The sequence below is a fragment of the Plutella xylostella genome, chromosome 18 (assembly GCF_932276165.1).
Source record: "Plutella xylostella chromosome 18, ilPluXylo3.1, whole genome shotgun sequence".
Classification (NCBI taxonomy): Eukaryota; Metazoa; Arthropoda; class Insecta; order Lepidoptera; family Plutellidae; genus Plutella; species Plutella xylostella.
The window spans coordinates 5330861-5357259 of record NC_063998.1 but is presented as its reverse complement, the minus strand read 5'-3'; the positions used below and the strand labels follow the sequence as shown (position 1 = coordinate 5357259).

Here is a 26399-nt window from a genome sequence, read left to right as displayed (position 1 = left end):
GGGTTTGTGTCGACGTCTTCCTTCAATGTTAATGCGAGAGTTAGCCGAAACAGTTGAAAATTTATAAGTTTGAGCGAAGCAACTAAAGGTGGAAAAACTTGCATACATGTGCAGTTTGCGCACAACGTCTAGAAAATGACTTGCGAAGCGTGCTGCGTGATACCACGGAATAATTACTAATCACTAGTGATAGGTAGACTGGACGCGTATCGAATTCTGAAACCATTTACTACCTATCCTAGAATATACAGTTAGGTAAATTAAAGTTGAATTTATAATGTCATCATGGGAATAATGCGTGTAATAATATTATTAAGAGATTGAACTGTAGATTTAAGTGTCATGAATATGTCCCCCAAAGAAGTACCGTTTCGTTTTAACCATATGCTTGGCTTTTACAGTTTGAATAGCGCAATAGAGGTAATATATCACCTGTGATATTACCGTGATTATACTATTGTTGATGTATATTGTGGCTGAGGTCACGGAGGGTCAGAGCAAAAGCATGTCGGGAGCAATGTGAATGAACTGCCAAAGACGCCGCGCCATCTCCGTGTGAAAAGATCACTTACACGATACCGAACTGTATCAAGGGCACCTTTTTTCTCAGACCACCTACTGGCTGGAAATGAAACGAGCAGCCAAAATTCACAACTCGTTATGAAATTGGAATGCGCAATGTGTGAATATCAAGGCCGTTTTTATTAAATTAAAGCACTGGCCGGTGGTGAAAAAAGAAGATTTTTGGAAAAGGAACGAAAACGGTCAAGTGAGAAAGCGGAAACAGATAATGCAGGTGATACGTAGAGAGCTGCAGGCGTGCGGTTGGCAGATACGACGTGACGCTATTACAATGAACTCGACGACTACGTGACTACTTGTGCTCGGCTGGTGTCGGCGATGCTAATAATGCTCTGGAGAATACTCAGCTATTTAGGTAAATGGGGCAGCTGATATGTACACAAATGTTACGACGAATCTCTTGTGACCGTGCAACTGAGTAGACTGTAAAACAAAGGATAGTTTTATCATAATGAATCATGTCTGCTGCAGTTATGGCTACTGCCCCTAAAGGTAAACAGGCAGCACAATACACATTCCACATCAACACTGGATCGGTTTGCTAACCGCTTACCCAACGCGCCGCCACCTGTGACCACAGATTAGACGAGGCAGTAAAGTGGTAAAAGTGTTAAGTGCAACAGATCCATATCAGCCGCTCTTCCGCCTCTGCCAATGGCAGCCATGTTCATGTTCACGCTTGTAAGGAAACATTTCCGCACCAAGCTTTTCCGGAAAATGATTCCTGTCTGCTGATATGTATGTGATGTGATACCTTCTCCATGTTTATATTCACGGTATAAAATGAAATAATAGATCGTGAGAATGTATAAAAATGCTATCATCAGTGATGTCAGATTGTTTAATTTTTGCTGTAGTTTGATACAGGTTTTGAAACAGACTTTAATAAGATAGGTGACTTTACTTATATTATAAGTAAGTAGTTAGGTACTTAATAACAGTTTCTTACACAATAGAAGCTTGCTAAAAGTAATAAGGAAATAGTGAAATATATTGAATCAACAAATAAGTAAATTGCAAACTATATTAACACTAGGTACGTGACTATCATATTATATGTATATACGTATTATTCTATATACGTACATTGTAAGTATGTAACGTGTAACTATGGCACAGTGACTGTAATTAATTACTACAGTTATTGGGGCCCGTGGCTATGTCCTTCTTAGTATCAATTTACTGAACTAATCATAGGGCAATAAATAATTATACAAGTGAAGTAGGCGAGGCGCTATTAAAAATGCACTACGATAATTGCCATTACGCCCTGGGCTTACTGTTGTTAAAGCAACATAAATTTGCACAAGTAATAATTCAAAAACAACCAAATTTAATTATATTACGCTAACTAAAATAACCATTTTATTAATTGTTTTACTAAAACTCACCGTGGGAAGAGTCCGAAGCCATTTAAAAAGGACGAAGTTCAAGGTCAAACCAGCAGACCATATTAACAAGACGACCGACATGGTTCAAGAAACCAGAGCTTTAAAATAAACAATAATTACTAATTTAAATGTTCAATGCTCAATGTAAAAGATCTAACACCCTGTATGTCCATCTGTCGGAAAAAAACACCATCGGACAATGAATCCAACGCCTTAAAACTTTAACCATAAATAACAGACGTGCTACAGTCATAGTTCCTACGTGACTCCATAATAGACTCTGGACGGAAGTATGGACAACACTTAGGGACAACAATAATAACTTGAATAACTTACAGTTAAACATGGCTGTCACTTTTATAGATGGAGGCTCTCGAACTCAAGATTGAATTGATAATAATAAAATAATAAAATAATAAATGTTCTTTATTTCAGGCAGCACCCATATAAAATAATAAGTACTTTTTATATTTTTTTATCCTGTGCATGAGTCATGGATGGCAAACAATTTTTTTTTATATTTTAGGCAAAATTTGTGACATCACAATAAAAAAAAATATTAAGAAAATACCAATATTTTTTTATAGATAACCACAGGATTCTGTCATCACAATAATATCTAAGGACTGTTCAGTCGATAGCGTCATGATCCTGTCATCTCATGGCCTTGACTGGGCCATGCAGTTAAACATACTTACCTAGTTATCATTTTATTTCTACTTATTTATAATAATTACCTGTATCTACCTACCAAATTGTACGCTAAATTTATTTTTTTCTTATAAATCTGCTGTGTAAATGGCTGCAATCTCTTTTGACAGCAGTTTAGTCCGTGCCAGTCATGATTGATTGGTTTTAGATGAGCTCAGTTAGTGTTATGTTACAGTCAGAATTATGTCATCGACTGTTTGCACAATGCCCACCGAATAAAAACAGACTGAGCTCTATAGGTAATACCGAAATCGAACATGAAAATAGAATGTAGAGAATAGTTAGTAAGTAAGTAGTTACCGTACTGTATCATAAATTAAATTACTTACTTATTTGCTTTTATAGAGCATTATAATATTCACGATTGAGCGGGAAAACGTACTATTTGATATAATCGGATCGCACTTTTTAATATTCCCGTGCACCACGCGTGATAGATTTATGAAGTTCATTCGTTCTCGATTGAATTATTATGGTAGGAAAGTTTATTAATGGTATTAAAATAATTATTGTTCATACTTCTTATTGTCTATGAATATTATCCAAATTAGAAACCTCTAAATGATAATGTATAATTTAATTATAATTAAATAATAAATAAATAAATAAAAGTAATGCAATAATACGATACAGTAATGAGTAAACCTAATTTAGTTTGAATCGTGTCAACTCATGACAAAGAGTAAATAATCAGTCAGTAAATGAGATTGTCCGGGAAAGACTAGTTATTGTGACTCGTTTTTGCGGTTCACTTCATAACAGTTACTCTACCGCTGTATTCATCTTTGCCGTGACTTGATGCTATTAACTTACAAGTGTTTATTTTCACAGCAATTGACAACAGTGCTGACGAATAATTGAAATTCTTGTGGCATTGTTCAATTTGATTCGTAGTTTTTTCATTTTACTGTCAGTTATTGGTTGAAATTTTCGTGCAATTTACTTACTTACTTATAATATACTCGTATAATATGTCTATGGATAGGTTACATATTTATAATTATTATTATGTTATAGTAATAGTAGGGTAGTAGGCAGTAATAGGGTCCCATACCTGCAGATCTAATATCAAGAATGCTTATCCTATGTTTATCTAAACAAAGAAAAAACATTGTTGTAAACACACTTTAGTGCTGATTTCTAAAGTTTCTAACACAGTTTTCCTACAAATTGTTTGTATTAACCCTAAACTATCACTAGTATTTAAATGCAATACGTGTACACCTTCCTCTTCTACTCAATAAGTCTCTCATTCACCCAAAGGTTGCCTGGAAGAGATCGCTTTTAGCGATAAGGCCGCCTATTGTGCTTACTCCTTTTGTAATTTAATGTATGTTGTGTGTTTTGTTCAATAAAGTTATATTGTATTGTATTGTATTGTAAACTATATTGCTTACAACAACAGTTGTTTCCAGTTTGTTCTGTCGGTTCCCGCAGCGGTCCTATTCATGCGATGTTACGGCACAGTCACGAAACATGTCTTTTCAGTAATAACTGGATGATGAAAATAATGATTACTAGTTAACTAACAGAGTACCTACTTATTAAGGGATTAGTTAGAAGTGTTAGTACAGACGTTATTGAGTGTTTAGTTCCGTAATTAAGTGTAGAAAAGTAACTGCTACGAATTAACTTTTAATGTTTTCCTCGTTTATAAGCAGTAAATATCTAAAATAATTGGGACAAGGCTGGTATTTTAATTGAGTACAGTTTTATAGGTGTACTTACAATCAGAGCAGGTAGGTGATTCCATTTTCATTACAATAGGTAGGCACAGTTTAATTTCTATCTATAAAATGTAACTGTAAGTTGTTGTCAGCATAACAGTTCCGTACAAAACACACTTTCAAATATAAGTACCTAAGGTAAAATAATATTATAAGCCGGAAATATCATTTTGTGGTAGAACCTGTAGAAAGCACCTCTTTGTTGTGGGGCTTGTAAATAATTTAAATGTGGTTGAGTTTGTATGTACCTACGTAATAAAGTTATTGATTATTGTCAATCGTTTTATGACTTAGCAAAAAATACGTTAGAATAGGTATAAAACATAACAACCAGTACCTAGCAACCTGTGCAGAGCAAAATTAGCATATTATGATGAATTCCACACCTGGAGTGTCCATCTCAATGACATTGGACACAAACAAACACTCGATGTGGGTCAAACGTGCTATTGTCCGCACGAGGACTGCGAACCAGCCAGGAATGCAGATTGCAGATTACAGTGTCAGGGCCAGGTGATATTGTGTGACTGAGAACGATGAAGGCACATACCAACAGTCCGTTTAACACCTGACATCGTCAAGCTAAGCAGAATTGGATGAAATGCAGCGCTGTGATTGGAAGCGATAAGTATCTATAGGTTGTTGCAAAAAGCCGGTTGTAATAATAAGCCGCAAGGAGGTGACTCAGGGGGTCTAAACAAGTCATCCTTAGTATACCCTTTTTACAACACCTGTAAGTAAATATATTAATTTCATTCGAAGCGATTTACCACTGCGGCAACCTTAAATTGGCTGTTGAATAGGTATATTTCATTTGAGTAAGTCTTCGTTAGAATTTTACGTAATACTCACTATTTCCTAACTAAAATTTAAATCATTAAAATTCCGGCTCTAACTATTTCAACTCGCACGCATAACTACCGGCGAAACTGCAGGCCTTCGGCACAGCACAGATATGGAACAGTAGAGGTATATATTTATATTCTTTACTACATTTATTATACAAGTCAAGGGGTCACTCTATAAGTTTCGAAGCCCTGTTTCGCAAACGACAACTCCATCTCGTACCGATTGCATGAATCCATGACAGTTCTAGTTCTTTCGTTTTTTTGTTAAGCTAAAGTAACCCTCCAGGGACTAGCAATACACAAATACACCTAGATAAGGAAACTAAATGCCGGGAAAATGTCGACAAAACATGATTGAAACCGATATTACAAAGCTACATAATATATTGTACGATTCCATTCAACAACCTTTCAGTCTATGTCTATCACAAGCAAGCTTTTGACTAACAGGAATAAGATGCATTTTGCAACCGTAAATGTATTGCAACTTACTGTAACTTATTATAGCTATAGATATAATGAACGCATCGTAATAAGTTACTAGAAGGTACTTACAAAGGTATCAGATTTCAAACATCGCAATTCCGGCAATTAGTTTTCATAATCCAAGTTCTTCGGCCATCATTATAATAACAGATTTATACTAATTTAATATCATGAATTAATTTTTATTTATTTCAGTATTAAACGAATTGCATAGCGATTGTATACTTTTCGATATTCTTACGTATTTTCTATCTAATAGGCCATACATAATAATATAGGTACCAGATGAACATGTATGAATTTATTATCAGTTCCCGTTTAAATTCTCAGTGCCTGTCGTATGAAGGCTACTGAAACAAATTAGCAGGGTTCAATTTACAATACTTAATTTACATTACATATTTATAATTTAGTATTTAATAGACTTGCGTTGGTGCCACCTACTAAAATACCTGCCTATTATCATCCATTGTGTAACATAGTGAGTACAGGCGGCGGCCTCGGCTGGCTACTATTAGTATAGTGACAATTATAAAATGTATTTAATCATAGTAATTAGTGCACTCCAAGTAGGTATGAGTAGACGTGGTGGTTGTTGTTGTAGAGGCAAACGCATGAATCGCCCCGACTTTGTCCCACCGTTCTGCATATAATATCGTCTGCTTGGCTTGGCATGAAACTTTGGTAGGTATGTACTTATCTACCAAAGTTTCAAAAGCCAACAGTATCTAAAACAATTTCTACGAAAAAATAAGATTTTGTTGTTAAACATATTTCTATTTCTATGTAAGTTATATAATAATATATAATATTTCTGTGTAAGTTATACCTAAGAACCAACCCGTAGCGTGGTGGACTAGGCCTAAAACCCTTATTTCATTGGAAGGAGACCCGTGCCCCAGCAGTGGGGACGTGATGGGTCGTGATGATAATGATACATAAGAATATACTGGAATATTATTTAACCCGGTATTCTCATGGGGAAATAATTTCACCCACCTTATATCTAATGCTAACCAAGTACATAGAGAAGATGTGATTCCATAACCAATGATTACTTCGCCGTTCATATACTTTCTACTATCCTAAGTATAAAGAGAAACTCCGTCAATGCAACCCACACCAACTATATCTTGAAGCCGAATAGTACGAATAGTTAATAGTTATATTCTGTAAGAGCACTAAAATGATATTAAAAATTACATATATTTCATTTCAACTTCAATCAACATTGTTATGATCTTTTATCATTGCGTCGTTCTTGATGAATCACGGTTAATCGTTTTTTAATTTGAATCCAATTAGCACAGATTACTACGTTATGCCGTAGGCGATCTATTAATGTTTTTATTTCTCATCATACTTATTTAGCATAAAAAAAAATTAATAACATAAGTAATTATTACCTAAACCAAATAAAATATAGGTTAGTAAGTCCCTTTTCCAAAGGAACAGGTGGCCGATTACGATATGGTCTTTCTGCTGTATGCACAATGGAACATATGATTTGCTTCGGTTACCCAAACTAGAAATGCCATTCCTTCGTTCATTTGTCTGTGGTTCATTACAAGAATGGTCCGTATGTATGTCATGACAAGCCTTGGAATGTGAAGGAGTGCCGTATGTTTAATCTAACTTAGTAAGTACATAACTGTAAATAAGTACTATATCACGACTAAAGGCTGTTGCATCAGTGGTCATTGTTAACATACGAGAACATAGATAATATATAAAATTGACGACCTTTAGACTCGTGACTAGAATATTTATAATAAAATCAGATACGGTTTCTTTTTAAATAGGTACCTACATGAGCTCAAGATTTTAAAACTGAGGTGTTATTGAAGAAACTACGAATATGCATTATGACTTTAACTTTAATATGATAAGTGTGCAATGTGATTATAAAAAAACATAAAGAACATCATAAACACGGATCCAATAGAAACTCCATGTAAACCTCAATGTGGTCTTAAACCTACATAGAAGCGAGAAGATGTGCGAGGTTCCCAAGCACAAGCACATGCTTGTTAGCGCGAACACGAGAGGAGCTGCGAACAAATTACCATGGATTTGTAGCAGCAATTACCACATTGTGGGTCGGCCGGAGGCTTGCCGGTCACCCGGACTCTAACCATCTGATAAATTGTGTTGTCTTTTCACTACGAAACCAGTTTTTAGCATTAATCTTTAACTACTACTCACTTCTAGAGTTTATTGACAGCTAAAGAGTTAGTAAAAACTGTTAATGTAAGAAATAGTGATTGACGAACGGCGAAGTGATTCACGGCCTAACAAATTATAGCTTTCAATCACCATCAATCTAAGCGTGTGCAAAAACAAATACTTAATAGTACCCATCTAAGAATAACAGCTAAGCTTACATTCCAAATTCAAATGGCGGGTCAGTAACCGTAAGTCGAATCGGGTCGTAAAGACAATTGAACATCGAAAGAGGCCCGACCCAATCATAGAAAGCTCGCTCCGACATAGATGTGCCAATGTAATGGTTGACAGCATATCAGTGGACCCACAGGAAAGTTAATAGGATAATTACAAGTGACGGCAAGGACCGTACGGTCAGTTGGGTTCGATTACGTACTAGTAACTGACAATTACACGGTGGATGCGTAAGGTCTAGGAAAGCGTGAACAGTGAACAAGTTGTGATTGCGCCGGGCACGGTCGGCTGTACGGATTGGATGGAGTGTATGGATTACAATATACAATGCGGGGACAGAAGGAGTGCGGAGGAGGCCTATTCTATTGTGTGGTAATCGTATGTGATAGTTTTATTGTTGAGGACATCGTAGTGTGGGCGTTTCAAAGTCACTAAGTAACTCTTTATTTTATACGTTACGTTAAGAGAAGTACAATTTGTATCTTTAGTAAGTGTATAGGTATCGCTGTCCTAATCATAAATATTATAAATACAATAATTTAATTATTGAACTGGGTACTTATATGTACATAATTTATTCTTCCCACGATCACTGATGTGTGTAACCCATGAATTACACACATCATTGGCCCATCACCTTTCCTTGTTTCGTACTTCACTCACATTTAAGTACCTTATTAAAGATTTCTTGTAACCTTGTAAGTACTATACACTAGTTAAGCTAAGTACTGTTATTAAATCTCGGGATCCTCTCCCTCCTTCATTTCTCAGCTAAGTCAGTGAACTAAAACAAATGTTTAACAGTGAACTAAAGTTGTTTAGTCAGTGAACTAAAGCAAACTTAATTGTATAGGAAGTAAAAACATAGGTACACTAGTTTTATTTATCTATGCTTCTTAATACAATTGTCAGTTTACCAACTTCTCTAGTTCTACATAATGTTATTAAAAATCTGTCGTGTTTTTTTATCAGATCTTGTGCGGCAAACAAAGGCTAGTCTTTTCATATTTATTGTCAACTAAACGGCCTTTCATGGTACCTATAAGTCTTTAAGTCACACTGTTTCTACCTTCGTATAATATTGTACATAAGTACATACTTACATAGGTATTATCACAATAATGTGTTGTGTTCGTGTAGAATCATAATATCATAAGCTTCCTTCCATTCTTAGCTTCACGCCCACTACCCACACCCAGCGACGAACACCTCTCAGGTCGATGATCTGATGATAAAGTATGTCACAGATAATGTCAATACATACCTATAGTAGTATGTAAAAAATGTATTAGTATATTTACGTATAATAATATAGTTAAAATAAATTCGGATTTTGACTCGCAAGTAGATTGAATGTTTAGCTAAAAACTGAAAAAATAAACTAGTCATTTACCTAATTAGTGTCTATTAGTCATCGAAAATGTGGAATAAATAATAAAATTCTGACTTGGTACTTATCATAAGTATTGGAGTAAATATTGTACTTCTTGTTCCTACTTTTTGCCTTTCCTACTGAAGTTATAATAACTATATGAGGTTCTTATAAACTTTCACATTCATACGCTGGCTGCATAGTTTCTATCGATGATATTCAAAAGGTTAAAACAGGTCTTAGTGAAACTCGATTGGTTGCATCATTGACCAAAACATATCTTGGACATAGCATATAGCATACTTAAGTGATCATTTACCCATATATTTTTAACTAGGAGTTAGGACCCATAGGACATTGAAATAATTAGTAGTTTTATTGTTTGTTGTATTTTTGTCTGCTACTATTATGGATGGTGACCAATAAAAACTAGAGCCACCATCAAATCTTAGACACATGCTAAACGCTATCAGTTGACCGTCAAATGCCTTATAAATTTTCATGTAAACACACATTCAACAAGGTTTTATTTTGTTGATAGTATCATATTCAATATCTAAACTACTCGTGTATATGTTTTTATTTCAAAAAGACCGGAAAATAATTTATATGGTAGATACCACCGTTACTCGACTCTCTATTAAAAGTTTATAAGACTATAAAAAAATCATTTCACAAAAGTAAAAGTAGTTATTATCCTCGTAACTGGTAATTTTCTATTAGAATGGTGAGGTTATTAAAACATTTAACGTAGTCTTAAATGGTTAAGTACGTTTACATAACTAAGTTGGCGTAAAATGTAATAAAGTTAAATAGCCAAACGCAAGTAAGACTAATTATTTACATTTGCATGTTACTTAAACACCGGTTAACTTATTCGCGTGAGTAAAAGAGTTCAACGCGCAACATTGTGACAAGTGCGCACGCGTTCAACACCTGTCTTGTGAAATAATAAATCTATTATAGTAATTATAATATCAATGTGAAATTAACTAAGTCACACCAACAAATCTCATTTATAAAGGTGGAGTTTGTGATGTAACCTGAAACTTGCTAGGTATTTTATTCATTTTGTAATGTACTCAGGCACATCTTGGTGACATATGCACCACAATCTTTGAGACAAGAAATCCGATTTGAAATACCAGGATTATCAGTTCGCTTTATTATAAGACGAGACTTGAAGTTCCGTTCAAAATCTTCTTCATACAGCAATTCCGTGTTTTGAGGAATTTAAGCCGTAGTCACTCTGAGCCTTCGTCAACCAATAGCTTATCGCACAAGGCTTTCTTCCACCTGCGAGTATCTCAACTCACGCAGCAGAACACGTAGTTCACGCACGGTCACCGTGTGGACGACACTATTAGGCATTCAGCGCGACTTGTCCCAAACTTTCCACTTTCACTCGCGACGGCCGATGGCGAAGTGACTGCCACGCGCCGCTGCGCCTGCGCACGTTAGCCGAGTGTTTGGAAGTTATTAGAGGAAAAAAAATAAAAGAGTAGAATTAAAATTAAGAGTCAGGAGAAGTATGATTTAATTAGTCGGTGATTCAAGTCGAAATTGTGTTTACGTAAAAGATCTGAGAAATTAGAGAGATACATATCTCTTTAATTTATAATATTTACAATCTCAGACAGATATTTAATTTATAATATGTATGTACTTATGAAAAATATATATAATTATTATATTGTAGCGGCATTGAGTCACCTGATTGGAATGCCAGACATGAGCATAATGTTATGAAGACTATAATTAACAGTTTAATATTCATAATATGACGGGCAGACGCGACGTGCGACGCTTTAACGATATTATTTCGAAACTGTTAAAATTATTTAGTTTCGGTTGCGACATCTTTATTATTTATCTACGAATGATGTCGCTCTCCTTCGTCACTACATAAGTACATCTGCGGATTATCGAAAGCTGGATATTGACAAAAACAAGTAAGAGAAAAGTTTTGAAAGGAGTTTTTCATGAAGCCATTTTTTCCTAGAGCTTTGTTTAAGCTATCAGAACAAAATACATCTGATGGTAACTAACCAATACCATCAACGGACAGTATGCCAAGAAATATTAGAAATTTGGGCCTCTCTAGATAATGTAGAAATTAGTCCAAATAGGAATATTAATATTTTGTAGCTTGCTCATCATTTATTAGAAAGAAAGAAATAATTAAGACCTACTTCTGAATATCTACCTATATGAATTTTTGTATCTATGTGCATTTCTCAACTGCGGCTGAGGTAGTCTATTAGTAAGTTAAGTACTACTGTAGTAGCTTAGCCCACATGTCCGGTGTAGTCATAATAACACAATTAGCACGCCACCTTGCGGGTCTAGCAACGGTAGCGCTCCAACGGACCCGCCCTGCTTCACTGGCCACCAGCTATGGCTAAAAGTAAAGCTAAAACCACCACCAACTACACCGGCACCGTAAATAATATCTCAGATTAGCAATCAACGATCCTGTTACAGCGATGCTGTCGAACAACTGTCAGATTCGTACACGTTGTGCCACAATCAGCGACGGTGACACAGCATTGTTCATTACTAATGTACTTAATAGATTTTATAGAACGCTGCACTGATCACTATTTTTCAACACCTCGTTGCATATTAAGTCAAAAAACAATAAAAAAAAGTACAAACATTTATAATGTAGGTACTATGTAGGTTTTTTTGAGTAATGGCTAATGTGAGATTGCAACAGCATAATGATAAGTAGAAGTAATTTTCATATTTCAAAGCATACGGAACTGAGAGATGTTAGCTTGCTGAAGTATTGCAGCGATAGATGTAGGGCAATCTACATGTAGATCATCAGTTTCAAATCGCTCTTTTGTAACAACCATTTTAGCATAAACAGAACAAGATCGTAATATTTATGAACACATCTCAAGTATGTAGTATTGTGTAGGTAATAGGTATATCATAAGCATAACAATGTACTGATCGACTTTAAAGTACCAGAATTTCAACATCTAGTTTAACTCTAGGTACGTATAGAATTATGCATTTCATATTTTAAACCCATATTTCGTAGATATATATTACTATAGTATCGCTGCTAGTCCTTTATTTTTCTACATATAGCGAATACCTAATTGCATTTATTTACCGGGAATTTGTAAGTGTACATAAGTTCAACAGTTACTTTTCAGTACTTTTTGGGATCAAAATTAGGCAATAAATTATGATTAAAACACCGTATCCTCTCACTAGTAAGAAATAATGCGAAACCATAATTCGATTTGTCATTTCATAAGTAATCTTAGCCATGATAATCCAAACAAAGATTCCCAAGAGAAGGTATGTACAATTGTACATACGCACGGGGAAGACAATGGCCAATTTAGTTTATGTCATAAGTAGGGACTAACCCCCTTATTCATAGAGAAGTTACAAAACGTTTTAACTAATAAACTGTTTTGTCCCTCTCCAACAAAGAACAATTTGTTCTTTGACAGAGAGGGACAAAACAGTTTATTAGTTAAAACGTATTGTAACTTTTCTATGAATAAGGTGGTAACAATAGAACTAACCTTACATAATAAATCAAATTAAAATTGACAGCACGTAGTTAAGTCAATATAGGAGTTTATCTGACTGTATCCTTACGAGTATTAAAATTAATGAACTAAAATATCATCAATACAAGTTTTGCTCAATTTAAAGTAAATACAGCTAATACCTACTTATATAATTTAAAGTAAATATACAGCTAATACCTACTTATATAAAAATTACCAAATTACCAAGATCTTGGTCTGTATTAAATATTATGCAAGCATACTTATTTATAATAATACTAACTAGCCTTTGCCCATTCGAACTCCTGAGCATTATGTTAAGCGTTTGATTTTATTCATTACATACAGCACGTTAATCTTACCTCTTTAAAATATGAAGTACTATCCGTATGGTAATAAGACTAAAAAGTAAACATACAGTGAGTAAAATAGGACTTGGCAGCCGCAAACCATTTCGCTCCAGGGGGGCTACTCTATATGACGAAAACCTAAGTTTGGTAGCGCTGCTGCGCGAGCCACGACTCTATCTCGTTGCATTAAACGTGCCGTTTTCCCGACAGCACTCGTTCGTTTTTGATTAGTATAGAGACTATAGAGTAACCCTCCAGCTCCAGCATAGTTCTAGCTCACTGGAATGTGAGGACCGGGAGTCTCTCAGCCACACCTCATGTATTTTATTGCAAAATAAAATAAATAGACTGAAAGCTAGTCGCATCTGAAAATAGGTTTAGTGCATACTTGAATTGTGGAGATATTATGACGCATGTTCGAATCTAGTTGCAACGTAGTGGTATACTTCTTTAAAATTATACTGGGTGTTCAAAAATCTAGGTATCTAAGCTATACGGTGAAACTGGCGGTCATTCCGAATAGCTTTTGTTCCACGACAAATTACTATACAAAAATTGCCCAAAAATATATACCTACTCACAATAACTTTAAGTATAACTATGTACGTTTACTTAACAACATTAGGGAAGTTGCTTCACAAAATCGAACATCGAACAACTTCACGGTCGATTAGCAGACAGAACAATAGAATTACTTTCTTATTATTTTGTAACGGTACAAGCAAGCATTAACAATCCAACATGGATTTATCAAATCTAATTTATTTGTAACCATGAACACCTATCGTATTTATCTAGGTATACAAAGAAAAACAGTAACTGCTATCGAAAGCATGATTCTAACCTAAACGATATTTTTTATTACCCAATAGATAGCTTAAAATCGTGATAAATGCGTTAACCAGATTCTAAGTATCGTAATCATTTGACCGTGATCTTCAGTATTACAGAGTTTATCTGTGAAGAGAATAATGAAAGACAATACACACAGATTACTGTGACGCCGCCGTTTTCTCACGTTTTTGTCTGTTTTGATTGCTTATTGTATCATATCGCATAATGATAATCATACGGTGTGTTGTTATCAGTCATGATTACCTTGTTCATTGACACACTGCTTGCTACTTAAAATTGTTTTAGCGGGACTTTTCGCTAATAAGTCGTTGCTTCTGCATCATAGGTAAATATATTTTCTGGGACCCTAAATACCTACATAACATTTTAATTTTAACCAAGCGATCTACCATGGAGTTGGCGTCATTTTAGATAAGTTAAGAGATGAGCGATACCTACTTCCGACATTGGACTTCAAAGGTTTAAACCAGTGTTTTTCAACCTTTTTCATGACGCGACCCCCCTGGTATTAAAAAATATTTCGCGACCCCCTTGACCCTTCGGTTATTTTAACATGTAGGTATATGTATAAAGGGGCCAAAAAAAAATTTGGGTTTTGTTTTATTGGATACCATTATGGTCCTTAAAAGAAGGACTATGACGCGAAGGGAATGGCAAAAAGGGTATACTAAGCCGAAACCTACATGTGCATCATGGTATATCTAACCCCGAAAATGAAAACAGAATTTCAAAACTCGCGAAAAAAATACCCTTTTAACACCCTTTTACCTTTGCAACACCCTGTATAATTCCATTCTGTTATTATTAACAGCGTCTGGATTCACTTTGAAAAATCTGAAAAGATTTAATTTATTTAATTAGGTATCTTTATGGTTTTTTTTTTCACTAAAGTACGCAGTTTTTTCGACCTCTGGCGACCCCCCTACAGATGCTTCGTGACCCCCCAGTGAGTCGCGACCCACAGGTTGAAAAACACTGGTTTAAACTGATGAAATTAAACAAAATACTACCAACACGAATACGAAATAACTTATTTTCACCAGCTGTAAATACTACTCAAAACATAACAAAACTTGATAACTTACGTTACATCCCGAATAATAACTTACATCGGCATCGCCTAATGATGATATTGCTAAATCACCTGAGCAGTTATATTATCGTAACACTACAGCAATCACATAAATCATGTTAGTTCAAGTTTCGTGTTATTGTTTTCTAGTCGTAAATCAAGTTGATTAGCTCATTACTAACAAGCGCTAGATCGCCACACGACTGACTCCCGGCCCGTTCTTCTTTGGTGCTTATTTCTAGTTACCAAAACACGATAAATTATTTCCTATATTTCATGTATCTTACATGCTACGCAAAATAAAACACTACTTAATTTAAAACTGGTAATTTTAACGTGATAATCATCCTACTAATTTCATAAACGTGAAAGTTTGTTAGGTTTTGTTACTCTTTCACGTGCAAACTTCCGATTTATTTTTATGTAAATTTATATGCAGGCAATTTTTTACACTTAAAAACCCACAAATCAATCCATACCAACAACCTAGAATTAGTTTATTACTTACCGACTTGTAGGAAGCAGATATCCAATTTAGATAACACAGCCTGTCATATTCTGGTCCACTTTCCCCCTTTGTTTTCCCCGGAGTTTCCAATGTTAATCTTCAGTGTGGCTGAAGCTAGCACAATGAGAGCGCGCCGGCCACTCTCCAACATAAATCACATATCCAATAGCCTGCCGAACTATTCTCTGCTGTGGAGCCACTTTATTACGATCCTATACACGTCAGGAGGCAGATGATGGGGCGATCTTTGGTTGAGGATATAAGTAAAAATCATAATCAGAAAAGTGTCTTAGTTGTTAATTTATGTACGGCTACTAGCTACTCAGATAACTATGTTTGAAAACGAGTATTCGTACGGTGGCCTGCGCCTAAAAGTATACAGGCGGAGTTTTTAAAATAGCGATCTCAAGCTCACATTTTGCTCAAGCACATCCACATAAACACCACTGCTACACACATCACACACAACACGTCCCCGGATTTATAACAGATGTAGCTGGTCCCTTCATCATCAGGGAGCTATTTTAAAAACTCCGCCTGTATACTTTTAGGCGCAGGCCACCGTACATTATAAAGGTTCGCAACGTGACGTCGTAAATCTTACTTTTTAATTAACATAGGTTTAGTTTTCAGAGTAGTTTAATTTTCCCAGAATACATCTTCAGCGCTTTCATCTTTAATTTCAGTCTACTTAATTATTTTCATAGTTTTCTTTACGGCTTAATGATTTTGGCATGAGCCATTACTCCACTGGCACAAATTGATTTGCTCGTAAGTTTTGTTGCATTGCGCCGTGTGTGTATCTCGCGATCCGAGACGCATGAGATTGTAGGAATCAACGAAGCGAGGAAAATCGGTCACCAGATCTTTTCGTGAACACATATTGGTAGGTACAATATGCAGCATTAAGAAGGTACTTACCTGAGTAGGTAGACGGTATATATGAGCTATTGCCAAATCGATCTAAGAATACATCTCAAAATCTTAAAACAAAAATGGCCAGAACAGATTATGTTAAAGTTAGGTTTTCCTCCCGAATACCTATTGTCTTTTTCAGGTTATACTTCCACGATACCTATTGGTGTTCAATAAAGAAAGAAAGAAAGAAAGAAAGATACATTTATTTGACACACTGAGACAGAATAATAAGACAAAAAAAAGAGAGAAAAAGAAACAACAACAAAATAAAGAGAATACTTAATACATAACAAACAAAACAAATAAAGGTTGCTGTCCAGAGTGTCAAAACGGCACCAGCTCAGCATATGCTATGGACAGTGAGGCCACAGCGCTGGTTTTCAGCTGGCCCTTGATATCTTTATAAAGATATGTTCTATTCTATTCTATACCTATAAAGTAGCCTATATCAAGTAGGTAGATTTGGTCTTGTAAGATACCTATATAGTATACTAATAATGAAGGAGGCGATAATTATGTAGAAAAATGCATAAGTTTTTCATAAAAATAGCTAGATGAGTGTTGCTAACTCAACAAAGATGTAGGTAAACGCATGAGGTACTTACTCAAAAATCTTTGGGCACAAAAGGTCTATTAGTCAAAGTATTATTTCTTATGTTAATTCCGCCAACACACCACTGCCGCCGCTATTGTTTCAAGTTAATAGTGCTATTAAAAGTCGAAACAATGAAGTGTTAAATTCTTAGACATAATAATAATATGGTCTCGACTAAAATAAGTACTTCACAGTATTTTTCATTTTTTTTATTTAGAAGGTGATAGGTAGAGGACGGTATACCAACATATTGAATATTGATAAAGGAAAATATTGAAAGCCATCCTCGATAGTAATAATGCGTTCAGTAAAAGTATTTAAGGTGTATGTAGGTTTTATATCTTATTTATTGTACCTACTAAATCAATATTCAATAATACATCATCATTCATTCATCATCCATCACTCATCTCAGAATATTTGCACCAGCCAATCAAAACCATTAAGTAACAACAATCACCAAATAAACAAAGGAAGTTTTGAATGTCCGAAAGATTCTTCGTGTATGACCGACAGACAATGTGTGAGAAAGACATTGAGCTACAATTACATAGTAAGTGCCTACCTAGGTAGGAATATACAATATACTGCTAGGCCGCCACGGTCATTCTCTACCGTGTAGATACCGTCGATGTTTACTAACTGATTATACCTGGCTGGCTAATGCTAAGCTATAACATCGCAATAACTGTTCCAAGATCAAGATCTCGTGAGACTTTAAACATTTGTTTTAATCATCATCCGCCATTGACCTAACTGTACTGTAGAACCCATATACGAGAAGCTACTACTTTACGAGTTGCGTTTACGTTAACCGCTGATGTTATGCGCAGTTAACAAGTAATTTTCGGATAGAATTTTCGTAACACCTCAAGATCGTGATTAATTAAATAAACCTGCAATTAAAACCAACGCAACTGGCGATCCGACCTTCATACTATCACTCACGCAACTGTAGCACACAGCACAATGACTCGTATAAACCCACAACTTTGATGCATAATGATTCCGATATGCTACACCTGATATAAGTAAAATCTAAATAATTTATTATGTAGGCACGGTTTTTCAATGTAAACGCTTGATTACTGTCCCAGATTTTCGGGATGCGACGCGTCGTGTTATGTGTGGGCGCCCAAACACCTTTACCGGATGTATTTAATTTAACGTATGTTGCCTTGCCTTGCCTCCGATCCTAATGTATATAGAGATACCTACTAAAATTGCCTGTAAGAGATTTTAGCGATAAGGCCGCCTATTATTACAATGTCACCTTGTGAATAGTCACAATAATGTTGTGCACTAACATCCCTACCTCCCTCCCCAGAGCGTCCCTACAATGCGCCAGTGACCACCATGGACCCGCTGACCTGGCTGTCCCTGGGGCTGCAGCTCGCGGCCCTGTGCTCCATCGTGGGAGCCCTGCTGCTGTACCTGCTGAGGAAGGTGCGCGTGGCCGAGGTCACGCCCGTGGAGAGCGCCAAGACTGTGCTGGTCACGTCCGTTGATACCGCTTTGGGACTGCAGGTATGGGAGTTTATTTGGCTGTGTCAGTGGAAGCGGCGTAGGTGATTGATTTTACCTACTTATTTTCGCGATTTTACTTATAGAAACGTCTAGTGAATTTCATAAGCTACATAGCTAAAATCGCTGAAATAGGTAATATTGGGACACTTGCGAAGATATGTTCGCTTATCAAATAAAACCAACGCAACGGGCGCGCGATAGGATTCTTCTCGAGTGGCGTTATCAACTATACTTTATGTACGTTTGGCGGACCCACTGACTGGCTAATCACAACGGGCAGTGGCAAACCCTAGACCACGCGTTTATCACCAACGAGCTAAGAAGAACCTCAATAACGATCTTTGTAAAAAACATTTCCCTTCATGGAGAGACACGAAAAACATAGTAAGTATCAAGCATTAATCATCACAAAACATCCCCTCACAGATAGCAACATACCTGAGCGGTCGCGGCTGGCGCGTGATAGCCGGCTGCCGCGGCGGCGGGCTGGGCTCTCGCCTGGCCGAGTCGTGGCTCGCGGCGCACTCGGCGGACCTGCCCGAGGACCAGCCGCCCCCGAGGCTGGTGTGTCTCGAGCTGGATGTGGCGAGGGAGGACTTGTTGGATGAAGCGGCGAGGGCCACCGCGCAGCATCTGCCGGCTGGGGAACATGGTATGTTTGAAGTACTTAACGACGTATATTTTTTTTATAAATGTTTTTTGTGAAAATAGTATGAGTTCCTATTTTTGCAAACATTAACACAAAATTTCCTACCGTTAGGTAGGTACGCGTATTATACCAGTGTGTACGCGTAGCTACATCCAGGCCAGTGGACCTTTATCTATATCAATATTCGTAGTCACAAAAACTCACTTTAAAATACAAGAAAAAAAAGTCAAAAAGGTACGTGCACTGCCCGGGAATCGAACCCGGGTCGCAAGAATGGGAATCTTGCATGATACCACTACACCAGCAGTGCTTGAGACTTGCAGGCGAAAATAATGTTTATATAGCGATTTGAAATAATCAGTAACTCGGTGTTGGCCTCCGTTGTAGGTCCCTTATTTACCTACAAATTACATTCAGAGAACAAGTAAGTTTTCAATGAAGTATCAATTCTACTTACCGAGTAAATTAGAGCTTGTCTCACCATTCTCACCGGTGTCAGTAGGGAAGCTAAAATTAACTTAACTTACTTAAATATAACTTATCAAAGGAACTTACTATACTATTTACTCACAAAATATGAGAAAATGATGGGTAGAATCACAATCATTCAAATACATGAGCGAAGGTGCGAACTGCGTAGGTAGCTTATTGCATTCAAGTTGAAATTGCATAGTAACGCCCTCTGTATGTTGGCGCTAGGTAATCTAAACATGGCTACAAGGTGGCACCACTGGCGACCTGTGACGATCGGGACTCGTATCGTAACGTGAACTAGTAAATTAGCCTTACAGCTTCTAGATGGCGCTTTTATTGTGTTTGTATAAACAGAGTGTAATTTTATCAGTGAACGTTCGACAACTTTCAGATTTTATGTAACCAACTGAAACAGAATAGTAGTCTTTATACTTACAAGTTTTTTTTTTATATTTAAGTTCTTGAACGACTCGTAGGTATATTTTTATGTAACTAACGTATAACATGATTCAGTTAGGTACGTAATTAGGAAAAGCTTTATGGTATGTAGTAGGTATGTACCACATGTACAGTCAGCTGCATAAGTAGCATACACATTTGAACCTTTGTCAATCTAACAAACCAAACCACCTATCCATTCATTGAAGCATTGACGGTTTGTCAGTTTGACAAGGTACAGAAGTGTATTAACAAATTATGCAGCTGACCGTACATACCTAATAATACCTATTAATTAAGTATTTCAAATTCAAAGTTATTTAATTTATTTAACTAGCATATCGTTCAATATTTTGTTAAGTAGATAAGGTTGGTAGATTGATTTCTCTTGTCCGATTAATTAGTTAGGTAGGTAATTATTAGCTATTTACTAATCAATATTGAAATTTATGTTTAAGTACTTACTTAAGAGTCAGAGTAACGACCTTACCTTAAAAGTTAACCTTCATTACTCATTGCATTTCCAGGAGTTTGGGCAGTGATCAACACAGCCGGGAGCGGCGGGCGCGGCGGCGCGGCGTGCTGGGAGGCGGTGCTGCGCGGCAACGTGCTGGGCGCGCTGCGTGTTGCGCGCACGTTCGCGCCGCTGCTCGCCGCCGCCGCCGCCTCGCACCCGCACGCGGGGAGACTGTTTTATATCGGTATGTTGGTTTATGGAATTCTTTTACCCCTCTGTACCTACGCCTCATGTGTGGGTTCAAACATGAGTGCTCTAGTTACTATGATAAGTAACTTGACAGATCAACTTGAGCGAACTGAAGCTCGGACTGACACCGATCAGTCCGACTATGGTCCGACTGAAATATTTTACAGACACATGATTGTATGCGTCTCTCTGAAGCACTCTGAACTTTTTTCTGGCCTATCTATAAATCTATCAATCAGCGAGAGACCCCTGTTCCCTTCAGAAATAGACTGAAGAGAAAGTTGTACTTACCCTAGTAACCTACCAATAATACACCTATTTAAACTTGAACATTTAACTTCCAGCACGGCTAGTATGGCCATAATAAGACAACATGTGAAGTGACTGATTAAATTGAGTCACTTTTTCATATCAGTCTTAAATGTTAGCATAGGGTGTACATGGGACTCATTTTATTGGTGTGATTGGATATAAGCCACAGTGACACTGAAACTTTTCTGCTCTGTGGAAATATGTATTTCATTCGTTCTTTTTTTTGAAAATCCCTCATTTGTGGCTCTTGTTTGTATTGTCTATGGTTTTTTGACAATTTAAATGTCACCAAACGTCAAATTTGAAGAAAATTTTTGCTGTTTGGTGCGTTCGAGTGAAATATTTTGGTAATATTACCATTGCATTTTTGCATTGCGCTACCCCATGGACTCATATTGGCTCATTAACTACTTTCTTGAGTTTCTTGGACATCGTCACATGAAATAATATACGACCGAGCTTGCTCCCGACCAAGCACGATCAGATTCCTTGGGAGTTCTTCGGCAGACGATTTCTATGCACCGGCTCCATGAGACGAAGAAAAAAACAGCATGCCACCTGACTGATGACCCACCCACCGTTTACCCGGCCCCAGGAGCTAGAAGGCCTTGAGACAAAAGCTCGGGCAGAATCCTGACGGGTGCAACAGAATATCATCTACGATGCCTGTCCCACGGCCTGACTGAATAATATTTATATAATCAATGGAAGGAAAAAAACAGTAGGTAAGTGCCAGTACCAGTCACATGTTATTATAATTGGGCACATGCACACAAAACAACTCAAAAAACTTTTTTCACTTGGCAGTACTTGGTCAACTAGGCCATTCATTGGAAGGAAACCCGTACCCCAGCAGTGAGGACGTGATGGGCATAATCTTAGTTCATAAGTATAACTAAAATCTAATGAAACATTTTTGTTTGTTACAGAACATTGAAATTGGCTTGTAGGCAAGACGGAAGATGGTCAAAACCGGTCAGAAAATGATGGCCTAGACACGGTTGGAGAGCTCTTGTTGGCAGAAACCACCTGGAGATGGTCAGATGACATCAGCAACCTTGTGGTGAAACAATGAACCGGAGCGGCACCGAACTGAAAAAGTTGAAAAACTTGGCATACATACTATGAGACCTATTTGATGACTGATATAAGCCAAGTTCAGACTGATTATTGTGATAGTTGATAACTAAGAATACCTAATATGCTTTTATGGTGTGTGAAATAGTATACTTTTTATAATTTATTAATTAAAAGTTTAATAAATGTTTTACTTACCTAAAGAAAATATTATATTTTTATAACCATTTAATTTAGTTGTACATGCTAGCATATCCACTTATTTTTTTATAGTTAGTGTGTTGTTGATAAATAATAAAGCCTGACTAGGGTTTGTCGCTGTGGAGAAAGGATTAGCATCAGTCGCTGACTGCCCGGTGTGCCGGACTTATTATATGTACAGTTTATATTATGATTTACATTTCTTGAACTCCACATTTAACATTCAAACTATTCAATTAGCCACTTCATTTTAGTTAGTGTGTTGTTGATAAATAATAAATCCTGACTAGGGTTTGTCGCTGTGGTGAAAGGACAACCAGTCATCATAGCATCAGTCGCTGACTGCCCGGTGTGCCGGACCTATTCAATGTATATGATTTACATTTCGTGAACTCCACATTTAGCATTCAAACTATTCAATTAGCCACTTCATTACCTACATACTTTGACGTGAATAGGCAAACTTAAAGTATATGGGAGACAACTGAAAATCAGTGGTTTTTGTTCCTAAGGGCAAACATATGCACTGAGTTGCTTCCAAACAAACTAATGTCTATCTATCTAACTTCTTAGCACATGTGAGCGACAGGATTTGAATCCACATTTCTTCCGTGAGGGGCGGGCGCTTACCCGTCTGAGCTAACACCGCTACATATAAGTAATATACTTAATGTATAATTTTAGTCAAATAAAAAAGAAGATTGTGTGTTTTGACAAATGTTGTTTTTAAAGCATTTTCAACGGGTTATTAGAGTCCCGGATCATCCTCCCTATAAGTATTATAGTAATTTTCCTTTCCTGCATCTCTTCTTGTAGAGCAAGGATGAAATTAACAAAAACTAAACAAATAATTATTTGTGTCACATGTTATCACCACCTTCGAACTTGAGTGATATAATGCTACCTAAACAAATGTCAAACTGAGACATGTGTGGATAAATTGGTACACCCATGTTAGGAAATAAGACAAATCTTCCAATCTCGCTGTCAAAATAGTAACTCACATCTTGTAGTGATTATTTCGTGTTGGCCATGTTAGCGTTTGTGAGGACAACTGGTATCACACAATTTGTTGCAACTAGCTGTCATTTATATCTTGTCACCGCCATACTGTGCTACGCGTGCAGGCCTAACATCAGACACGGCCTGCGAGACCACTAACACGACGTGCGACGGCGAGGCGGCGGCGGGCGCGGCGGCGGCGCGCTGGGGCGTGTGGGGCGCGGCGCGGGCGTTACGCGCGTCACTCCGCGCGCGCGGGCTAAACGTCGTGATGTTACACGCGCCGGATATAGCTGCGGCGGAGGTGTATGCGCCGCCCGCGCAGATCGTTGCGCCGAGTCAGCCGGCCAGGTTGGTTTTTGTAACACAGATTTATGAGAGAAGCCACTCATAGATTAGGTATTTCCCTAAAACATCATACCTTCCTACTCTATATTCCTGAGCTATATTCTGTAGATATCCTCTGTGTATCTAGACTACCACCTATAATCCTATACATATAGTGTGCAATAATCAGTACATTTTCAGTAAGTTATTAGGTTGTGTTACTGTGTGCTGACTGAGAAGGACCTTTTAAATATTTTCTGTACAGCTACCAATACACCCTTGGTGTCCAACAAGTGTTAAATATGCAATAGTGTACTGAACTGATTTAAGAGTTCCTATAACTACTTCTCCCCACCCTCACTCACCACTCACCTTTACTCCCTTCCAGCCGCCCCGACACCCCGAGCTCCGAGTCCAGTGCCTCGACCTGCGCGGTGGCCATGCCAGGCGAGGCCGCCGAGTACAGCGCCAAGGTGCTGCCCACCAGCGCACTGAAGGTACTGGAGGACGCCCTCACCACGCCCTCGCCTAAAGACGCCTACTATCTCAAGATGAAGCCCGATACTTGGTTCACACGAGTGCCGTCTTTGAGGGTCGCTTAGTAAGAGTAGCTGTAAAGGGTGGTTAATGATCCTTCTGATGATTAGAAGGTTAAGATGCGGTTTCAATTCGTTTGTCTTCAAGGTTTTCAGCCAATGCAAGAATGCACATACCCACTTCATTGGTTTACTCTTTCATTGCTCGCTTGAGGGTGTTGGTACTCTGATCAATGTTTTGTAAGACCTTAATATAACCTTATACATAAAAAGAACCATTCTTGAACCTTTTTACAACTTGGAGTATCTTTGTATCCGTAGTGTTAAGTTTTGTTATTGTATCACCGACCTACTTCTCCCTTTATCGATCGAAGGCACGGGAAAGTGGATGCTATGTGCCAAATTATAAGGTGCTAATTGTATTGCGTGTAAGCGCTGTAATTTAACATACATAAATGCAGTACCTTAATGTTATTTACGAGTTAATTAATTTATCGACGGTGATGGATTTCTCGCCTCCGTCACGCTTTAAGAAACAATTTATGATGTAAATATTTACCTTTTCAATCTCACTTGTGCCAATTATGTATGCGAATAACAAGGATCTATTCAGTTTAATTTTTAGTGTATCCAGTGTATTGGTATTTAATAAATAATACATAAGGGAGGTTGATAATAATTACGTTGTTTGTTGGCTAGCCGAAAGAGATTATTATAGCTATGGATTTTGAGTCTAATTTCATAGATTTATGTGAAATATTTTACAATTTAACTTTAACAGGCATCCTTTGTTAGTTGTTTGTTTTAATAACAAATAACAAATGCATGACATTTTTATTCGTGTAAATAATTGTTGTATAATAAACGTTCTTCTTTGATAATAAAAGTCATGTGTACTTTATTCACCTACTTCAAAGTAAGACCTTTAGCGCCCTAACATTTAGGTTCAGCCACCTTCAAGTTATCAAAAGCCTGCCAAATTGCGTAGTGGTTCGTGCAGAGCATAAACCCTGGCGCGCCGCTGCTATCAGACATGGCCAGGTTGCTAATACAGGTCCAATACTCCGGTTTAGAAGTCAGGGTGTCTTGCCATGACGCTGCCGTACTAACTCCGAAGCTAATCTTGTCTTCATTGAAATCTTGGTTGATGTAGAACGGTGAGGAGTCCGGTTCTTTTAGGCAGATCATGTCTATGCGTCTGATGCTGAAATTGTAACGTATTTTGCATTAGGTAAGTCTAGTAAGTAGGTATCACGAAAAGTTGTAAGTACTTACTTATATTATTATTTGATAAATCATTGCCAAATAGGAGCTCTATACTCAATCACACAGGTTTCTTATCGCTCCATTCGTTTCGAAGCTAAGTAGCAGTAGTTCGCCACAGTCAAACATGCATCACCCCTTTTTTCCACTTTATATTAATTATGAGGTACGGTCAGCTGCATAAGTCGTTATACACTTTTGTACCTTGTCAAACTGACGATCCGTCAATATTTCAATGGATGGATAGGCTGTTTCAGATTGACAAGGTACAAAAGTGTTTAGCTACTTATGCAGCTGACTGTACATACCCAAATCGTGGTCGACAAACATTAGCCGGCTTCCCTGGTCCATACACGTTCATCATTTGTTCGTGTTCCTTGGCAAAGGTGCGATACAGACATCCGATAGTCCGTGGCGTGCGCAGGTAGAGGATAAACTGCTGGCCTCCCTTCGTGCTCAGAGGACTAAAGAATATTTTGTGAGGTCTGTGGAATAAATAAGATAATACTGTAAAAAATATTTTTTCTAGTAAG

At 37.2% G+C, this 26399-nt stretch overlaps 2 protein-coding genes, 1 long non-coding RNA gene and 1 other non-coding gene across 4 annotated transcripts in view; 2 read left to right on the top strand and 2 right to left on the bottom strand.

The window, feature by feature from the left end:
* The window catches only part of LOC105392569, a 32189-nt gene extending 6700 nt beyond the window's left edge, over nucleotides 1-25489 (top strand). Inside the window, exons 2-6 of the mRNA XM_048627182.1 lie at nucleotides 18682-18881; nucleotides 19308-19533; nucleotides 20970-21143; nucleotides 23866-24091; nucleotides 24456-25489. Of these exons, the coding sequence (XP_048483139.1) occupies nucleotides 18711-18881; nucleotides 19308-19533; nucleotides 20970-21143; nucleotides 23866-24091; nucleotides 24456-24669 (1011 nt within the window). The 5' untranslated portion in view covers nucleotides 18682-18710 and the 3' untranslated portion in view covers nucleotides 24670-25489. The remainder of the gene's footprint in view (nucleotides 1-18681; nucleotides 18882-19307; nucleotides 19534-20969; nucleotides 21144-23865; nucleotides 24092-24455) is intronic.
* Trnag-ccc lies at nucleotides 19770-19840 on the bottom strand. The gene has a single exon. It is a non-coding gene; the product is annotated as a tRNA-Gly (tRNA).
* On the top strand, nucleotides 21564-22745 carry LOC125489849. Its single transcript, XR_007267276.1, has 2 exons — nucleotides 21564-22185; nucleotides 22390-22745. It is a non-coding gene; the product is annotated as an uncharacterized LOC125489849 (long non-coding RNA).
* LOC125489848 lies at nucleotides 25474-26367 on the bottom strand. The gene is made up of 2 exons (XM_048627184.1): nucleotides 26175-26367; nucleotides 25474-25807 (listed from the first exon to the last, which is right to left on the bottom strand). Exons 1-2 carry the CDS (start codon nucleotides 26228-26230, stop codon nucleotides 25537-25539), a joined length of 327 nt encoding a protein of 108 aa, XP_048483141.1. The 5' UTR covers nucleotides 26231-26367; the 3' UTR covers nucleotides 25474-25536.
* Between the last annotated feature and the right edge of the window lie 32 nt (nucleotides 26368-26399).